Source organism: Mirounga angustirostris, unplaced genomic scaffold (assembly GCF_029215605.1).
Source record: "Mirounga angustirostris isolate CCGP_5_RB_7025 unplaced genomic scaffold, mMirAng1.0.hap1 SCAF_6, whole genome shotgun sequence".
Classification (NCBI taxonomy): domain Eukaryota; kingdom Metazoa; phylum Chordata; class Mammalia; order Carnivora; family Phocidae; genus Mirounga; species Mirounga angustirostris.
In genome coordinates this window covers 45,858,871-45,875,355 of record NW_026991714.1, presented here as the reverse complement: position 1 = coordinate 45,875,355, position 16,485 = coordinate 45,858,871, and the positions used below count along the sequence as shown (strand labels likewise).

The 16,485-nt window shown below is 40.5% G+C and overlaps 1 protein-coding gene across 2 annotated transcripts in view; it reads right to left on the bottom strand.

The window, feature by feature from the left end:
* HMCN1 (hemicentin 1) overlaps nucleotides 1-15,847 on the bottom strand; it is a 482,205-nt gene extending 466,358 nt beyond the window's left edge. Inside the window, exon 1 of one of the 2 annotated variants that reach the window (XM_064594231.1) lies at nucleotides 15,086-15,847. In XM_064594231.1, the coding sequence (XP_064450301.1) occupies nucleotides 15,086-15,353 (268 nt within the window). In that variant the 5' untranslated portion in view covers nucleotides 15,354-15,847. The remainder of the gene's footprint in view (nucleotides 1-15,085) is intronic. The other variant, XM_064594232.1, reaches the window with a different exon arrangement.
* Between the last annotated feature and the right edge of the window lie 638 nt (nucleotides 15,848-16,485).

Below are 16,485 nucleotides of genomic sequence, written 5' to 3'. Positions count from 1 at the left end.
AAATTGCAGAGACTTTTTTTTAAAAAATTCAAATTATTTTAAGGATTTAAACAGCACCCCAACATATTAATGCCCCTCTCCATAATTCCCAAGGAGAACCCCATTCCTATCCAAAAAGAGATCAGAGCTTAGAATCCATGATACTCCCTGATACAAACACTTATCAGAAATTTCTAGAACAAACTGACTCGTATGAGTTAAGGACTTTTGTTTTCTTAATGTTAATTACTGAGTTGTCTCAGTATGGGTTGAGTTGTGTCCCAGCAAAATTCATGTTAAAGTCCTATTCCCTAGCACCTCAGAATGTGACCTTATTTGGAAATAAGGTTATAAAAGATGTAGTTAGTTAAGATGAGATCATATAGGAGTAGGGTGGGCCAATAATCCAATATGATGTCCTTATAAAAAAGGGAAATTTCACACAGGGAGACCACCCTGTGAACATGAAGGCAGAGATCAGTGCATCTATAAGCCAAGGAACACCAAAGATTGCCAGCAAAGCACCAGAAGCTAGGGAGGCATGGAACAGATTCTCTCTCACAGCCCTCAGAAGGAAACAACCCTGCCAACACCTTGATTTCAGACTTTCAGCCTCCAGAACCTTGAGACAATAAATTTCTGTTGTTTTAGCCACCCAATTTGTGGTACTTTGTTATTGCAGCCTTAGCAGACTAACACAGTGTCCCTTTGCCACGCTTTCTTGGGCAAACTCCCTCAATCTCATACATTTCTCAAAATAAAAGAAGGTGGCAAAAAAATAATTTATCGAAAGCTATTCTTTTTCAGGAGATTTTGTACATTTGTGAGAGTTCATATCACATAAGCCTCAGTTGTCTCATATGTAAAATAAAGATAACATCTATCACTCAAGAGTTTTTGTGAGCCTTAAATGAGATAAAGCATGCAATGTATCTAGTTCGGTGTCTGGTCCATAGTCATGACTCAAAAAAATAAAATGGTGGCTGTTCTTATTAGAAATAAAAGTTATGGGGCGCCTGGGTGGCTCAGTTGGTTAAGCGTCTGCTTTCAGCTCAGGTCATGATCCCGGGGTCCTGGGATCAAACCCTGCATCGGGCTCCCTGCTCCGCCGGAAGCCTGCTTCTCCCTCTCCCATTCCCCCTGCTTGTGTTCCCTCTCACGCTATCTCTCTCTGTGTCAATTAAATAAATAAATAAAATCTTTTCATAATAAAAAAAAAGAAATAAAAGTTATGCTACTATGCCTGTGTCAATAAGACGTGTGAGATGAGATGTTTCATCAGGAGTCCCTACCAGCCACACTGCCCTCAGAGTTGCCAACAGCTAACTTCATTAGGCTCCGACTCTCCCAGGCCCTGACCTGGTATCTTAAATTTATATACAAGCCTTGGTTAGACTTTGCAACTAGCGTATCCACCCTGCTTTATGTCACAATTGTCTGTGGTTTCTGCCCCAAATGCAAACAATTCTTCTCACTTACTCTGTTTCCTCTCTTGACCCATTCATTCACTATCCTATGCCTTCACAAATCCCATAACCTCCCAACTCATCTTCCCACACAGCTCTCCATCTACCTCCCACTTTAGCTGAAACAGAGTTGTCTTTGGATGGCACCACCTCCCCGACAGTCCTCCCTAGCGGGGTCTGCTCATTCTCCGAAACCTCAGATACACCAGGGACAGGAGATGGGTGCAGACCCATTCCCAATCCATTATTTCTCTACTTTCAGAGAAAACACCTGCCATTTTGGGGTGCATACCACCTATGACACCCTCTAACCCTCCTCTAACCTGGAGACTACTCAATAATTCTTATTAAACAAAAATTTGATGCCTGACTTACTATCATCCTCACCATTTTAAGCGCTATTATTATCTGGGTTACTTTAACAACCACCTTCAACTCTGCAGACTCAAGTTCTTTGATCTCAGTCCCACAGTCTTCATTCTAGTCAAACTTCCTTTGCTATGCAAGCTATGATCAATCACTCTGGCTATTCTTAGCAATGACCTCAGCTTCCTTGTCATATTGTCCTTCACAGCATAATCTCAACTTTTGTCAGTCCAATATATCCAGATCTGACTCTATGCTCTGTCACTTCAGTCTTTCTCTTATCAATATCCTTCTCAACCATATCCTATTTCTTTAGTGACATCTGCTCAACAAAATCCCAGTCCTGGATCAACCAGTGGTCAACCTCAGCAGTTATGCCCAAACTGCTGAGAGCTGCTAAAGAAATCACATAGCTAGGCAGTGTACAAGCATTATAAATTCATCTTCTGAACCACAACTCATCCTGAGAAACAATCTATATGTCCCTATAGTCACCTTCTACCTCCAAAATTCCATTATTCTTCTAAAATCCTTTATTTATCCTCTGCCATTTCCCTCCTCTCATCAAATGACTATCTGTTCTATTTCTTTGAGTGAAGAGTCCATCGGACAAGAAGTGACCTAAGATCCTGCATCCGTACCTACCAGCGCATCCATGACCATGCCTGTCTGTGATCTGTTTCTCTTCTATCACACTAAAGAACTGAAGGTCTTCTCCTACCAACAACCAATCCCACTACTTTGAATCCCATCTCCTCTTGCTTCCTCAAAGTCCTGGTTTCATAAGTTACCTGTTCTCTCTGACATTTTCCATCTCTTCTACTCTATTGACTCTTTTCCAGCAGTACTTAAGCATTTTCTCCTTTCTCCCCTCTAAAAAAAAAAAAAAAAGTTATTTTTCAAAGCTAAGCCCCAATAACTAATGTTTACTGAGAATTTACTGTGTGCAAAGGGTTGTGCTAAGTTTGAGACATCTATTATTTCAATCCTCACATTCTCACAATTCCTAGTTACTGAAACTGAAGCACCAAGAAGTTAAAATCATACAACAAGTAATTGATGGAGCCAAGCATCAGATTCCACAGCCCATGCTTTTAACCACAATGTTAGTTTTCACGAAATAGACTGCATTTGCTAGCACCATTTTCTTACCCATTTCAGCCTCATGGCTCCATAACCCCAATGAACTGTCCACTTCAGCCTGTCAGTTTAGCCTTTATTTTCTGTAACCTTATAAATGGACAGAATTAGCAACCTCTCCTGCTTAAAACTAATTACCTCTTAGATTTCCAAATGCTGTCCACTCAAGTTTCTCTTCCTATTTTCCTGGACTCTCTTTTCCAGAATCCTTTATGAACTTGCCTTCTTCTGTCTTTTAAATGTTTGTGTTCTCCATTGTTCTACCCTGTCTTCTTTCTTTTCTCAGTGTACATACTCTCCTTGGATGATCTCATTTATTCCAATGGCTTCAGCTGTCATCTATATAAGTTTCAAGTGGACAGAACAGCTACTTGGCACTATTCATACTAATACTGACACTTGGAGATGCTTGAGGAATGATACCTGGAGACAGACAGGCCACCCAAACAGACCCACACAGGGAGACATTTACTTTGTTAAATTCACTACCAACCAAGGTCTGGCTCCTCAGACTTACAAACTCAAAAACTTGAACTTGACACTGTCAGAATATTTTAAACAATAAAAACTGATGCATAAAACTGGTATGCCAAAATATGAGTTACCAGCGAAGAATACAACTATCTAGAGAATCTGATGTATGTGCAAGTCTGACCAGAGCATTCTCTCCCCATAAGGAAAGTGCATTAGGTTAAATTAACAGGAGGCTGTTCAGTGAGCATGCAATCAAAACAAGGAGAGTTAATAGTATGATCCAAATATGTAATGACATCATTACATATTTATAAAGATAAACAGTCTATTGCCACAGTTAGAATGTTACTGATGGGTGGACTGGTTATTTAAGTGTAGAATGAACTAACATCCTGAACCCTAGATAGAACTTGGCAAAAAACCCAAACAATCCAATTAAAAGCTGGGCAGAGGATCTGAATAGACATCTTTCCAAAGAAGACATACAGATGACCAACAGGTATATGAAAATATGCTCAACATCATAGTAATCAGGAAAAGGCAAACCAAAACCACATGAGATATCATCTCACACCTGTTAGAATGGCTATTATCAAAAAGACAAGAAATATCAAATGTTGGCAAAGATGTGGAGAAAAGGGAACCCTTGTGCACTGTTGATAGGAATGTAAATCGGTGCAGCCCCTAAGGAAAACAGTATGGAGGTTCCTCAAAAAATTAAAAATAGAGCAACCATAATATTCGGCAATACCACAAGGGTATCTATCTGAAGAAAACAAAAACACTACTTCAAAAAGATACATGGACACCCATGTTCATTGCAGCATTATTTGTAATAATCAAGATATGTAAACAACCTAAATATCCATCAATGGATGAGTAGATAATGTGGTATATATACAATGAAACATTATTCAGCCATAAGAAAGAAGGAAATCCTGCCAGTTGCGACAACATGGTTAGACCTAGAGGGTATGATGTTAAGTGAAATTGGTCAGACAAAGAAAGACAAATACTGTATGATCTCACTTATATGTGGAAAACAAAACCAAGCTCATAGATATAGAAAACAAATTGGTGGTTGCCAAATGGGGGTTGCGGAGGGTGTCAAATGGGTGAAGGGGTCAAAAAGTACAAACTTCCAGTAATAAAATAAGTCAATCATGAGAATATAGTGTACAGCATGGTGACTAGAGTCAACACTGTATTGCATATTTAAAAGTTGCTGAGAAGTAAATCTTAAAAGTACTCATCACAAGAAAACAAATTTTTATAACTATGTATGGTGACAGATGTTCACTAGATTTATTGTGGTGATCATTTCACAATATACACAAATAACAAATCATTATGTTGTACACCTGAATTCAATATGTTACATGTCAATTATACCTCAATTAAAATAAAGAACTTGGTTGTACAATGACTTAGCTGTTTCTGTGACTCTCATTTTCATTGTTGACCCCCCCATACTTTTGGTTGATACTTTATTTTAGTCAACTTAATGTATAAGGAGCTTATTATCAAGACTACTGGCCTGAGAGTAATGGTATCTCTTAAAGTTAACTTTACATACATTTTCTCTTCAATTGTTGCCAATTTCATATTTTAACCTAAGCAGGAATTCATATTTCCCTTTTTCACATATTCTAAGGGCCAAGTCCAGTCCGTTGGACTTTGCTAATAGCTCAGAAATCTATAACCTTCTTCCTTAATCCAAGTCACCTCAATATTTCCCCCCTGAATTACTGTGATTGCCTCAGATTTCAGCTCTCAGCTCTCAGCTCTCAGGATGCCTTGCTCCAATCCATCCAAGAGACAGAGATCTAAAATGAAAACCCAATTATGTCACTCCTCACTTATAATCCTTCCAAGCTCCTGATGGCTTTCAGGATGAAATCCAAACTCCTTAATATTTTGATTAAACTACTTTTACTCATGCACTATGTTCAGGTTTTAGCTCAGGCTATACTTCCAGAAACACTTTAGGGTCCATCACCTTTTGAATTCTGAATCAGGGGCACTGCTCTGGGCTCACACAGCCCCCTGTGTTTCTTTCCACTATAAAATGTATTGTAGTATATAATATTGCTATTACTCTTGCTCTTCTCCCCAGAGACTATTAACTTCTTCTAAGTTATGCCTCATTATTTTTGGATCAAAAGTACCTACCACAGTACTTGACAAATAGTAAGAAGTCTATTATTGACCGATGAGTAAGTGAATAAATGAATGAATCAATGAATATGATGCCTTATCTTTGGATTTTTAAATTCTCTTGCTGGTTTCCCAATTATAAAGCAGTGGTCAAGGGCTCAAGGGACCAGTGCAGCAAAGAGCTCATGCTTCTCAAGCAGTGAATGTTATTAGAATAGTACTACATTTGAACTTGTTTGAATTGCCCTTTGCCCAGAGGTTAATAGCCACATTATCAAGGGGATATTTTTCTATTTAATTTTTTAGTCTTATTGTATAAATATTCTACTATTTTTCTTAATAATTGGCTCCTCTGCAGCACCCATTCAATCTTTATTGACAAATGTGAGTCATTCAGTAAGAGCAACACCACTGATTCTATACCACTTTTAAGGGATTTTCATATATACTGTCTTATTTAACTGTAGTATCACTCAAGTAGGGAAAGTTGATATGATTTCACCTTACATTTGACATAAGTCCAGTTTTAAATTTTTCCTATTCTCCATAGAGATGGGAATCCTCATGGAGATTTATCAGAAAAAATAAAACCAAGGTTGAGTGAAAATCCCTGTAGACTTCTGAGAACTACCTATAATGTGAATCTTTTATTTACAGTGATCCTTAGAAATTAATTTATTTGTTGTGACACTTTTGCAGCCAGTTTAGTAAAAAATAGAAGGTAATTCAGCTGAGCCATTCCAGACTGCATAGAAATCCACCCTTCCCCAAATTCACCTGCTATACAAACATTCAATGACTACCCAAAGACTCAGGCACTACCTGGATCACAATGATACCTCCAAATCATACTCATTGTTAGATGGGACGTATGTATCACCAAAAAGGCTGAATTAGTAAATCATTATGTTGTTTATTTTTGTTCTTCTGATTGTTATGATTTAAAAAGAAAAGTTGCATGGGGTGCCTGGGTGGCTCAGTTGGTTAAGCGTCTGCCTTCGGCTCAGGTCATGATCCCAGGGTCCTAGAATCAAGCCCCACATCAGGCTCCCTTCTCAGCAGGGATTCTGCTTCTCCCTCTCTTTCTGCCCCACCCCCTGCTCATGCACTCTCTCTCTCTGTGTCAAATAAATAAATAAAATCTTTTTTTAATTTAAAATCACTTTAATAACATATAGTGTTTTATTATTTTCAGAGGTAGATTTTAGTGATTCACCAGTTGCATATAACACCCAGTGCTCATTTCATCAAGTGCCCTCCTTAATGCCCATCATCCAGTTACCCCATCCCCCCACCCACCTCCCCTCCAGCAACCCTCAATTTGTTTCCCATAGTTGAGTCTCATGGTTTGTCGCCCTCTCTGATTACATCTTATTTTATTTTTCCTTCCCTTCCCCTATGTTTATCTGTTTTGTTTCTTAAATTCCACATATAAGTGAAATCATATATTTGTCTTTCTCTGACGGACTTATTTCGTTTAGCATAATACCCTCTAGTTCCATCCACTTCATTGCAAATAGCAAGCTCTCATTCTTTTTGATGGCTGAGTAATATTCCATTATTTATATACATAAAATGTGTGTATATACACACACACACCACATCTTCTTATCTTCTTTATCCATTCATCTGTCAATGGGCATCTGGGTTCTTTCTGTACTTTGGCAACTGTGGACATTGCTGCTATAAACACTGGGGTGCATATGCCCCTTTGAATCACTATGTTTATGTCCTTTGGATAAATACCTAGTAGTGCAATTGCTGGGTCATAGGGTAGCTCTATTTTTAACTTTTTGAGGAATCTCCATAAATAAATAAAATCTTTAAAAAATAGAAAGTAAAGTCACAGAAATGAAAGGCAAAGATTAAAATGCCCAGAGAAATCACTGGTTCTTGTTTCCAGCATTCATTCATTCATTCATTCATTCATCACTCATGAAACATTTTTTTATGTGTCTACTGTGTTCCAGGCCTGTGAGATAAGTGGGGCAGTCCCTGCCCAAGGAGATTAATGTCTAGTCAAAGAAAAAGGTAGGTAAGCAGAATTATAAAGACCACTGAGAATGGGTACTGTTTGCTTGACCAGAGACAAACCATAAGCAAAACCAAATTCTGACTTACCAACAATCAATCAGAAGGGTGCTCTTCAACTTAACAGCAACAACAAAAACGAAAACAAAAACCCCACCATTCTGTGGGAGTCAGGAGGATTTGGTTAAATAGAAACATCCCTAACACATTTAACATATTTGATTTATCAAAATTTGGTCCTAATATTTTGGGAGAAAGTTTTCATTGTACATAGAAAAACACCTCTAGATACCCTCAGAAAACATCCAGTGACATAGTTGTACTCTCTCGGGTTAAAATATTCTATCATCCTAGGAAAGAGAGTTATCATTGTCCAAACAAAATCTCTCACTCTTAAATGTTAGTTCATTGCCTTTGGTTGGATTTCTCTTGGACTTTAAAGACCAATCCTTTTCCTCATGAAAATCCTTCTTCCTGTAGAATATGCTAGAAGCAAAAGGAGACTAATAGCTTTGTAGTTCTTTTTCCTCTACATACTGGAACTCAAAATATTTCAATTTGAAGTTTAGTTCATATAAATTTGTTTTCAAAGTCTAAATGTGCAATATTTTCTTTGTAAAAATCTTTCTATTCATTATGGCTTCCAGTGATTTTGTTATTGCTCAGAAAAATATTCTAAGAGAATCTTTTCATAAAAGTCCTAGAGTGCTTTCTTAACACCTTGTAGGTCTTGCAGAAAGAAACATACAAAGTCACTGAGGGCTCACAGGTTTTATTACAATGAAACTCTTTAAGTACAGAGAAAGTAAGCTGATATTTCTCCCAATGAATCAAGTCCTTGCTACTCTGAATTCCTTTGCAGTCACTTATCTTTCACCATATTACAGTCATTAAAAATCACAAACTTTAATAACCTACCAAGGCACTAATTTTATAAATAGAGAAACAGAAGTCTGTCGAGGTTGAATGATTTGCTCAAATGACAGAATAAGGAAAATAACACAAATCTTCAGTTCCAAATTGGATGTTCTTTCTAATACGTTGAATTTGCACTTTGTAAAATACTGGTTGAATCATTTATCAAAACTAATTTCAATTTTCGCTTCATGAACAAAGTAACCATTCCAGTAGTTGGAAACAATATAATTCCAAAGATTTCCAATTATTTTTCTCCCATTCTCTTCTGAATTCTCTCCAAACAGCCTTTCACTCCCATCACTACACTTCACTATGGTTGTTGAGTCACCAATGACTCCCATATTGCTAAATTGACTAGCCAATTCTCTAGCCTCCTCTTAATTAACCAATTAGTGCTTCTTCCTGAAAATACTTTCCTCTCTTGACTTTTAGGATAATGTACTCTTCTTTTCCCTCCCTGACTTCAATTTCTTAGGCTACTTTGCTGGTTCATCCTCATCTCTCTGACTGCTAACAATTGCTGTCCCAGGGCTGGGTCCTCAGACCTTTACTATTCTTCAAGTAATCAGTCCCTCAGTGGCTCATCTAGACTCACGGCCCTGAATATCTATATGTATACCTTTGGATCCCAAATTTATATCTCTGACCCAGACCTCTTCTCTTGAACCTTAATTTCATATGTCCAACTGCCTTCTTAATATCTCCACTTGGGTACCAAAAAACATCTCAAACTTAACCATATCCAAAAATTAAAGCCTCATCCTCCCAAACATTTTCTCAAACCTGCTTCTTGCTCATTCTTCTCCATCTCAGTAAATGGCTATGCTATGCTTCCATTTAATCAAGACAAATCCTTAGCATCAGCCTTGTCTTCTTTTTCCTCACACATCATTAAATCTTTATGGTTTAATCTTCAAAATATATACAGAATCCAACTCTCTCCCCAAACTTCCACAGCTACCAAATTCACCCACGATATACCATCCTCTTGTGCCTGAATGATAGTCTCCTATCTTCCCTGTTTCTGCCCTTGCTCTCCTTTATTTTCAAACAGTAGAATGATTTACATGTATGCATAAGTCACATCCTGTCACTACTCTGTTCAAAACTCTAAAATGGCTCTGCATCTCACTTAGAGAAAAGCCAAAGTCACAGTGGCTTATGAGCCCTTTCATGGTGTGCCCCACCATGTTTCTCATCTCACCTCCTAACTTCTCCCTATCCCCCACTGTGCTCTGGATACACTGGTCTTTTCGTGGTTCCTTGAACATGTCAGGATGCTCTTGCCATGTTCAGAACACTTCATTTATTGTTCCTCTACCTGCAAAAGTCTTTCCTCAGATATCCTCATTGCTTCCTCCCTCGTCTCCTTCAAGTCTTTGTTCAAATGTGACCTCTTCAATGGGGAGCTTCTCTGACCACCACATTTTAAATATCAACACACTCAACTCACTTCAAACTCCTCATGCTCTTTTTCTGCTTTTTATTTTCTCCAGACCAATTACCACCAACAAACATATCATATATATTTTAATTATTTTCCTCATTGCCGGTGGCCTCTGCCAGTAGAATATAAGCTCTATGAGAGCAGAAGCATTTGTCTGTTTTATTCAGACAACTGTATGCCCAGTGTCTGAAGCGATGAGACTGAGACATAATAGGTGAGTGAGTGAATGAATGAATGAATGAATGAATGAATGAATGAATGAAGACAGATAAAAGATACCCTGGGGAAAAACCAGAGACATAATGAAAGAGAATTTTTCTTTACATGAAGAGACTCATTTATCCACACTGCCCCATTCTCTTTCTTCTGTCTCTAGTACCTGTCTTACAGAGAGAATTGGAAGACTGATGATAAAAGGAGCTGTTATTAGAGGAAAACCATCAGCCCTCCTCAGAAAGTTGTGTGCTAAGAAAGAAACAAATTTTGAGTGTCGTAAAAAGCACAGCAAAAATTAAAATGTAAGAATCAACAAGTTCAATAATAAACTAGTGGTGATGAGATGTGAAGGAATCAGAACCCTCACACACTGCTGGTGGGAATGGAACATGGTATAAATGCTCTGGAAAACAGTCTGGCAGTTCCTCAAACAATTCAACATAGAGTTACTATGATCCAGGAATTCCACTCCTAGGTACGTACCCAATAGAAATGAAAACATACGTTCTTCTGTATTGTGAGCACTCAATGTCAATGTGGGGATGGGGAGGTTTCCTCACATCACAACAAGCTATTCTCAGACACCACCAGATTCCACAGGGTAATGGTTCAGTTCTACAAGACTGCCCACCCCACCCCCAGGCCAGCTACAAGTCCAGATTGTTACCTGTACCTCCAACCAACTGGCTATAAATCAGAGGCTCCCACGACCCCCTTCTTAATTTGATGAATTTGCTAGAGTGGCTCAAAAAACTCAGGGAACCCACTGACTCTCTAGATTATCAGTTTTTTATAAAAGGATATAACTCAGAAACAACCAGATGGAGAAGATGCATGAGGAAAGGTATGCGGAAAGGGGTGTGAAGCTTCCATGTCTTCTTTGAGAGTGCCATTCTCCCCAAATCTCATGTGAATGGCCCCAAAGCAATACAAACCCTGTCCTACTGGGTTTTTATGGAGGCTTCATTACATAGTCATGACTGATTAAATCACTGGCCACTGGCAAGTGATTCAACCTCCACCCCTCACTCCTCCCCAGAAGTCTGGGGTGGGACTGAAAATTCCAACCCTCTAATCACATGGTTGAATCTCCTGGCAACCAGCCTCTATCCTTAGGTGGGATCTAAAAAGTTACTCTATTAACATAACAAAAGGCAATTTTATGGCTCTCATCACTTAGGATATTACAAGGGTTTTAGGAGCTCTATGCAAGAAATGGGAATGAAGACCAAATATATATTTATTAATAAATTACAACATCACATATATCCACACAGAAACTAGTACATAAATGTTGATAGAAGCACTATTCATAATAGCCAAAACCCTAAGTAGCCATTATGGATTAATAGATAAGCAAAATGTGGTATACCCACACAATAGAATATCATTTAGCCATTAAAAGGAATAAAATCCTGACACATGCTATAACATGAATGAATCTTGAAAACATTATGTTTAAGTGAAAGAAGCCAGTCAAAAAAGACCACATATTATATGACTGCATTCAGATGCAAGGCCGGAACAGGAAAATCTACAGACAGAAAGTAAATTAGTGCTTGCTTAGCACTGGGAGGGTGATGATAGGGAGCTAAGGGACTGATAAGTAAAAGGCACAGGGTTTCTCTTGGAGGTGATGAGGATGTTCCAGACCGTGGTGATGGTTGCATGTACCTGTGAATAAACTAAAAACCACTGAATTACACATTTTAAATGAATGATTATATAATAAGGGAATTATATCTCAGTGAAGCTGTTAAAAATTAATACACTAAATGTTATTACGGAAGTGAAAAACCCATCTTAACCACAGTCAGCATCAAAAGGTTGGCTTGACTTTTCATGATCCTCGTCCTCTCTGGTACTTCCTCCTACCATGGGTGTGTTCTGGGTCCTCCTGACACCGGCTTCTTTACATGCACATTTTCTGAATGACTTTTATCACTTCCTTGTTAAACTGTTTCACTTCTGCCTCACGTATGCCTGTGTTTTCTATGTATTTTAATTTTTACCTGTACCCACACACACACACCTTGAGCCAAACCGTAATGCAGAAGCCCAAAGCAATCGTGTACAAAGGCCTAAAGATTTTTGTCAAATGCCTTAGAGTATACCTCGGATCTTACCCAGCTTTGAAAAGCTGTAAGTAGTCAAGGTTATAATTATTGTATTAAAGTCCACCCATTATTTCTCTCGTCAGTTGTAGCACCCAACGGTAAGGATATGTGTTAGGAGCTATGAAAAACAACCACAAGTAAAACAGACAGCCATAAAATGTCATAGTCAGAAGTGAACTTAGGGGCGCCTGGGTGGCTCAGTTGTTAAGCGTCTGCCTTCGGCTCAGGTCATGGTCCCAGGGTCCTGGGATCGAGTCCCATATCGGGCTCTCTCCTCTGCGGGAAGCCTGCTCCTCCCTCTCCCACTCCCCTTGCTTGTGTTCCCTCTCTCACTGTGTCTCTCTCTGTCAAATAAATAAATAAAATCTTTAAAAAAAAAAAAAAAAAAGAAGTGAACTTAGAGCTGCTCATATCCGATTCTCTCATTTTATAGTCAAGGAAACAAGTAAATTGACTTTTCTATTTTTTTTTTTTAAAGATTTTATTTATTTATTTGACAGAGAGAGACACAGTGAGAGAGGGAACACAAGCAAGGGGAGTGGGAGAGGGAGGAGCAGGCTTCCCGCCGAGCAGGGAGCCCGATGTGGGGCTCGGTCCCAGGACCCTGGGATCATGACCTGAGCCGAAGGCAGACGCTTAACGACTGAGCCACCCAGGCGCCCTAAATTGACTTTTCTAACGTCACTTAGTAAAACAGCCAATCCCCATTCAAGGCTCTTTCTGCCATTCCAGGCTGATCACCAATCAAAAGAACAAGAGAATCAAAAACTCTTAAATGATTACACACACCATACACACACAAACACGCAAATGTCACACAAAGATAATATCATAATCCAGTAAAGTGAATTAGCAAACTAAATTAAAGGTTATTAGTATGTTTTAATTTCTATCTCCCTCTTTATCTTCAAAAATAGTTTAAATAGTCTTAGACAACATAAACACTTGGCCACTTCTCTGTACTTTGAATCACAATAAAGCTAATTTTGCGGAATTATACATGCAATTAATTTTATGGGACCAATTTAATCATTTTCTCATATTACTTCTAAAAGCTATAGCATGCCAAGTACCACAGGAAAGTCAACTACAGCATACTTCCCATTTGGTAACAACTGGAAAGTGGCACACCACAATACAATTTATTCCAATGATTTTTCATATCACATCAAAATATCATGGTGATCCAGTTTCCACTTATGACTGGAGGTGATTTTTGTGTTGTTTGCACCAACATCATTTTGTAAGAGTCTTTTGGAGTAAACTGTGATGTTAATTAGAGAAAACAATTTTTACTTTATTTTTTAGCCAACTTCAGCTATAGCCCCATAGAAAAAACATATTTAAGCTATTCCAAAACAGCGAAAGTCTTGAACCGCATCACAACTGGCATCTTGACATTTAATAAATCAAAACATAACACATGAGGTGTCTTACTAAGACAGTAAAAACAGTAAAGGACCATTTAATTCTTTATTCAAATATGCAAACCATTTCGTGCTTAATCAATGTAGAAATACCTACCCTACTCTTCTATATGCCCCAGAAAAGTATGTTAGGTTCTTATTTTCATCATTTGAAGAACAACAACAACAAAACAATCCCAGAAAGTTCCTTTTCCCTCTAAATTTCTCCCCATGCTTTTTTTTTTTTTTTTTTTAGAAAGCTGGAACCTGCCACATTTAAGACCTAGCAATAATGTGAACTCATATGTTTGTCAAAATGCACAAGGAAAGAATTTGAGGTTCTCAATATCAAGCTCCCATTGTGAAGAGGTTGTGTCAAGCAAGGTCTTCTAAGTGAAGAGAGAGACTTTCAAAGCAGGAAAAATGTGGGAGAACAGTGGGGGAGGACTTTTAAGAAACCACTGCTGTATTTCTTCAACCGGGCAGGGACTTGTGCTAATGAAACTCAGGTGGCTGTCAGACAGCGAGCCCCAGGGCGCCCCCCCGCCCCCCCGGCAATGCTGCCCTTGGCAATGACATGGAGGGCTCCTCTGAGCCTCACAGAAAGGTGCCACTTGAAATAGCAACTGAAAAAAGTAAATAGGATCATATTACCTCAGAGCAGCTGAAAGCCATGGCTTTGGGGGGAAAAGTACAGTTAATTTGCTTCAACTACCTTTAAAAGAGCACCGACAACCAAATTACATGCATTTCTATTGGATGAGACGTGGACAGAATGTTTCTACCCATCTGAGAACCGAAGTAATGATGACTTGGGGGCAAAGATGAATAGATTCAGTTAAGAAATGAATGGCCTCTCTCTTATTTTCATCCCTTCGGTTCCACCAGTAATTACAAGCTTCCTTGCGTCTCACACAACAGGTTTTTTCCTCCCCCTCTCATGTGAGAGTTGTCCTGAGTGCTCTCGACCGGGATGGGAGCTCTCAGAGCAGCGCTGCTGGATACCCAGGTCCAAATCTGCCTTCATAATTAAGCATTCTTTAGCTCTGAAATTAAAAAGTCAATGAACTCCAGTTTCCACGTCCTTGCTCAGGACTCTGGGGTCTGGTTTTTTACTGCAATTCCACATTTCCAGGTTTGGGGGTCACTGCCCAAGCACCTACAAGACCTGAGGAGGAGCCGGGGAGCCAAGCCAGATGCCAAAGAGCAAGTCTTTGTTACAATGGTTTTCGGCTACACATTAAAAGAAAAAAAAAAAAAAAAAAAAAAACAGGTTTGGAAACTTCCTAACACTGAAATAATTTCGGAGCATAAGACATAAGGGAATCATGAGAAATAACAAACACAAAGAATAAATATTTCCCTTACCTGGATCATGGAAAGGCACCAAAGCGAAGTTGAAAAGTGGTCTCTTAGGTCTTTTCAAAGACGTCTCCAGGATTTTGGAAGCCCCTTCGATCACCTGAACTAAATCATCATACATGGAACCAGTCACATCAAACACAAAAGCCAAGGTGGAGGCCCCCTCGGGAATTTCCGCAGCCCCTGTCTCTGACCGGGGGCTTGCATCTTGAGCTAGGGAAGAATAAAGAAGAGCAAACAGGAATACGGTGTGGACAATGTCCCAGGAAATCATTGTCTTGTCTTCCCCCTTTTTTTTTTTCCTCCTGGTCGCCTTAGCACGGTGCTTAGCCCTCCTTAACAACACGCGGGGGGCTTCCTCTCAGAGCAACTCATTAGGCTCTCGAAAGCTCTCTGAACTAGCAAAAGTTTGGAGGCGACAATCCGAGGGGGACGGGCACCAACCCCGCAGCCCTGCAGGGGCTGAGCGGGCGGAGATGCGGCAGCTTTTGTCTGGACGCAGCTTCCTCCGGGCCGGCTAGGTGCCCGCGGGCGCGCGCGGCGTGTCGCGGAGAGCGGGCAGCGCGCCCGGCCCATGCCCCGGGGGCCGCTCCGAGCCCTGCGGCGCCGCGCCGAGTCCCGCCGCCCTCGCCGCCGCTCTCCGCCGCGGCCGGCCACTCAGGCTCCCAACTCTCCACTGTGCGCCGCTCGCTCGCGAGCGCGGAGGGGAAGCCCGGCGCGGCCTCGCCTCCTGATTGGCCAGCGGCTGCCCCCCACCCTAGGCGCTGGAGCCCCCCTCCCGGAGGGCGACTTCTCTCTCCGCCGACGCTAGGGTCAGTTCGGTACCAGGGACGCGCTCCCAGTGTCCGCTCCGCTCCCGCCGGCGCTGCTCCTGACCTAAGAACTTCAGGGCGAACAATGGCTCTCAAGAATGTGCGGCCAAGTCCCAAACTTGAGGGGACACCACGCTAACTAGGACAAAGGGATTTTACTTTTCTCTTGGATGCAGTCCTGCTGCAGACACCGCTTTCCTAATCCGCCCCCCCTCCCCCCCCGAAGCCAAGACGCCCCGGCCCAGCCTCCGGTCTCGCAGCCCACAACTCAGCCCAGCCGGGAGGGGGAGCTGGAAACGTGTCTCCCGGAGGCAGCCTCACTGTCACTCTTTGATCTCCTCAGGGACTGCGGAGGGAGGGAGGAGAGAGCTGGATGGGCCAGTCGCGGGAGGAAAAGGAAAGGGGCTGTTGAGGGAAATGAGAGGGACAGCAGGAACTGGGGAGCCACTGATTGTAGTTAGGAAAGATAGAAGGGAAGGCAGCTGGATGTGAAGACTGGATGAGGGTCCAGTGGAATGGATGAGGAGAAAGAGTGCATACTGAAGAGAAAACTGATTTTTTTTTTAATTCCATCATCAAAATTCATGCTCCTGA